We start from the raw sequence: 3,815 nt of genomic DNA, 5'->3' as shown, positions 1-3,815 counted from the left end.
ATTTTAGTTTTAGTTTTTATTTCGTTTTTGTTTATTCTTTTTAGTTCTAGTTTTAGTTTTAGTTTTTAAAATCATTTTAGTTTTAATTTTCGTTTTTATTGAAATTTTTTAGTTTTAGTTTAGTTTTAGTTTTAAAAAACCAATTTTGCTTCAGCTTTCGTTTTTAAAACTTTTCAGTATTGTTTTTTTAAACATTTTATGTTCGCTCTTTTTTGATCAATGTAATTTTATATAAGCTAGCCTATATTTTGTAATGTGTGTAAGTTAGTGTAAGAGTTTAGATATACTTAACAAAGTTACTTAACAACATCATTGATAATCATTGCTCAAAATTTTATATTAAAATCGTATTCGATAATCGAAAGTGGATATAAAAATCTTTAAAAGAGAATGTACAATACCCCCCTAAAACTTTAAGCAATAAAATATAATTGTAGTATAAAATAAATATTGTTGGAATTAGATTTATGATGTATAAACTATAAGACTTAGACATAATGTTGGTTACAATAATGTTTCACAATAAAATTTTCACAGAAATGGTTAACTATTCTTTATTTGTAACATAATTTATTGAAATAAAACATTAGTCTTGACATAATATACGGTCCTGCCTAGAGTGCCTGTGAAGCATACATGAGCTAAATAGGGTACATGATTAATCTTACAAATAATGGATTTTTATTACTTAGATTAAGAAATTAGATTATTGTTAAACTTGAGAAAAACTCTTGTTTCCAATGATGTTGACATTCTGTTTCTTTTGTCCACTGTTAGATCTCCGCAAAGCGAAAATATTCTCTCAACGTATGCTTCACTGGCAGGAGCTGACATTAAGTCAAGTGCTAGTGGTGCTAATATAGGATAAGTCGTTTTGCGTTCAATCCAAAAGTTGATAGCACCAAGATCGCTTTTATATTTATTGCAAATAGTTGAACTATGAATTTCCATTTGATAACGCAACAGTTCTGTTTTGCAAGCTGCTTGCATAGTATGTACAGTTGATTCTCGGCTGGTGGATGAATTTTGTCTACAAAGATTGTACAAATAACAAAATAAATAGATTGCAGTAGGCTAGCTGTTCAGTCATAGAATACAGGTAGTACATCGTAAATTTGTAATATGTACATATAATTCTTCTAATATTCTTATTTTGCTATATATGTAAACAAATGTATTAATGTTATTAAAACACTTAATTATTTATTGATTTTAAAATTTCAACTAATAATCAACAGCTAAAAAATAGAATATTATTATAAATGCATAGCCTCTGTCATTTAATTATGTCTACTTTTAGAAAATCTTTACTATCTAGTAATTACCTATTATCATTGACTCTAACGATGTTTATTTTACCAATCAAGTACTTAAACAGCTTAGGAGGTGGCTCAGATAGCAAGTCAGATGTGGGCCTAGTGGCATTGGCACCAGTTGAAGTTGAAGCAATAGCCCCCATATCCAATTGGTCATTTTGAACTTCTGGTAAATGATAGCTATCAGCTGGAGTGTGAGCATAATCAATCCTACTACTGCCTTCATGCTCAGCTTGTTTTTCTGGGCCTGGCTGAACCTGATATTGATCACAATTGTATGGTAAAAGAGTAATCTAAAAAAAATCACGACTACGCTGACATGACAGTTGCAAACAGTTAAACATTATTTTATATAAATACATAACAAATATATACAATACCATAATTAGATCTATAAAAATATATTCTTTATTCAGTTAGACAGTAACACAATATACTCTGCTGATCAGTGACTTCAACTTTTTGTTGTTTATTGACTCACCATAAGTATAAAAGATTGCATACTGTTGATTTGTAAGAACTTTATTGATAATAATAAATATGTGATATGAATAAATAAATGAATAAAGGGATTGGAGCAAAATCTGTTGAATTTAATTGTATTAGTACAATAGCAAATAGCAATTTGAGAAATCCAAATTTTCAGGTACATACTATATAATTAATTAAGTATAGCATTTTTATTGATAAATTATAAAGTAAGTGATAAAAAACAAATTAAACATTTGGTTTATAGGACCTGATGCACTATAAATCTTCTAGCTGCAGCCAACAAATTTTCTTTACCAGGTAGTAGTAACACAGCAGGTAATGTTGGATCTAATAATGTAGCTGATGCTATCAGGATTAAAATTTTGTGTTTTAGGATCCATAATATAACAGCAAAACGTGTTCGTAAAGATTTCAACATGTTGACAAATAACTGCTTATACCTTGTTACATGTTCTAAGTGAGTTTCTAAATCCATAATTGCAGGAACTATGCTTGACAATGCCATACAATTAGCTTGCAGAATGTTCGTGTAAACTGCGAAGGGTTCCAAAATCTTACAAATAGCATCAATGGTAGACCATTCGCTTGCCAACAAACTAACAATTCCTTCTTCATCTAAAATTTCATTTATTGTTGATTTAAGTTCTAACAATCGGTTTAACATTAGTAAAGAACTATTCCAGCGTGTTGGACAACTTGTAATCAACACTTTTTTAGTTTTGTTTAGTAGTTTCTGAACAATACTTGATGACTTTTTAACTTTCTTCACAAGTGCTTGAGCTTTTGTCATTACTCCGTTATATGCTGGCTGTTTATCAACCTCTTTCATCACAAGCTGCAATTAATGTGACAGGCAGGCCATTCTATTATATGTTATTGAATCAAGTATATTTGTAACTGGATCATTTTCTATTTCGTCATGTTCTTGTTGCTCTTCATTTGAGTCACTTTCATCATCATCTTCATTAAGTTCACTTGTGGCTTCATCTACTTGTGCTGTAAATTCTGTAGTCTCACTATTGTTTTCTTCGTCTTCTTCTTCTTTACCCTTAGTATCAGCAGCTGCGTTCATAAGCTTTAGAGCCTTCACCATATTAGATCCATTATCACTGATTATCAATAAAACTTTCTCAGCAGGTATTAACCAATTTTCGAGTGTACGCGTAAGACATTCTGCTACCATTTCTCCTGTATGTGGATGTTGTATTGCATGTAAAGCAAGAAAAGCATGCACTGGCATTTGTTTTGTCTCAGAAAAGAAACATCTGGATATGCCCAAAAATGATGCCATTAAAGCTTTTTTTGTCCAAATATCTAAACATATTGTAATTTTTCTTGTTTCATTGATAAGTTTCATTACAATCTCTGATCCTAATTTCTTTTTCTGTGTTAGTAATTGCATAACTTTTTTTGCACCTGGGCATTTAAATTATGGCTGAAACTCTTTCAATAAGTCAATAAAAGCCGGATCACTGGCTCTCGATACTGGATCCATGCAACAAGAAAAATATTTTGTTACTGCTGCTTGTAACCGCTGTTGATTGGTATTGCTTGCTGTCCATTGCTTTTCATTATAAAACTTGTTCAATTTTGTTTGAATTTTAGTAACTGATGCCAAAGATTCAGATGCAGACTTACCGACAGTTACAACTTTTTTCTTGCAAGATTCTGGTTTTCGTTTATCATCTTTTACTTCAAAGTCTTTATATACTTCCTTATGTTTTGCTTTTAAATGTGTTTTCAAGTTGGAAGGATTTTGGCCTTCTAATTTAACACTGCAAACTGTGTTATTTGATATTTGCACGCGGCAAATTGATTTACCCATCGACTCGTCATAATTAGGGATTGCAATCCCGCACACTTTTCAATCCCGCGGGATCCGCGCGGATTTTTTTAATTTTTGTGCGGATCCCGCGTGATCCCGCGCGGGATTTGTAGGTTTCTTATGCACATTATAAAAGGCAAAATGACAATTGTATTTTTCTTTCAAGTATTTTAGAAAAAATA

At 30.9% G+C, this 3,815-nt stretch overlaps 1 protein-coding gene across 1 annotated transcript; it reads right to left on the bottom strand.

Moving 5' to 3' along the window:
- Nucleotides 1–431: 431 nt before the first annotated feature.
- LOC149888081 (uncharacterized) lies at nt 432–2,637 on the bottom strand. The gene is made up of 3 exons (XM_090088539.1): nt 2,056–2,637; nt 1,326–1,609; nt 432–1,030 (listed from the first exon to the last, which is right to left on the bottom strand). The coding sequence occupies exons 1-3, from the start codon at nt 2,635–2,637 to the stop codon at nt 694–696; spliced, it is 1,203 nt and encodes a 400-aa protein (XP_089944665.1). The 3' UTR covers nt 432–693.
- Nucleotides 2,638–3,815: the final 1,178 nt, after the last annotated feature.

Source organism: Hydra viridissima, unplaced genomic scaffold, assembly GCF_058129835.1.
Source record: "Hydra viridissima isolate aposymbiotic clone 2 unplaced genomic scaffold, HvirCarnegie_v1 scaffold_5, whole genome shotgun sequence".
NCBI lineage: Eukaryota > Metazoa > Cnidaria > Hydrozoa > Anthoathecata > Hydridae > Hydra > Hydra viridissima.
The sequence above is the reverse complement of the archived record's forward strand: the minus strand, read 5'-3'. Positions and strand labels throughout refer to the sequence as shown.

Coding starts and splice junctions, on each gene's coding strand:
- LOC149888081 (XM_090088539.1), bottom strand. CDS start 2,637: ATGAAAGAGGTTGATAAACAGCCAGCATATAACGGAGTAATGACAAAA. Junction 1,610..2,055: donor GAAGATTTATAGTGCATCAG/GTCCTATAAACC, acceptor GATTTTTTTTAG/ATTACTCTTTTACCATACAA. Junction 1,031..1,325: donor GTTAGAGTCAATGATAATAG/GTAATTACTAGA, acceptor CAATCTTTGTAG/ACAAAATTCATCCACCAGCC.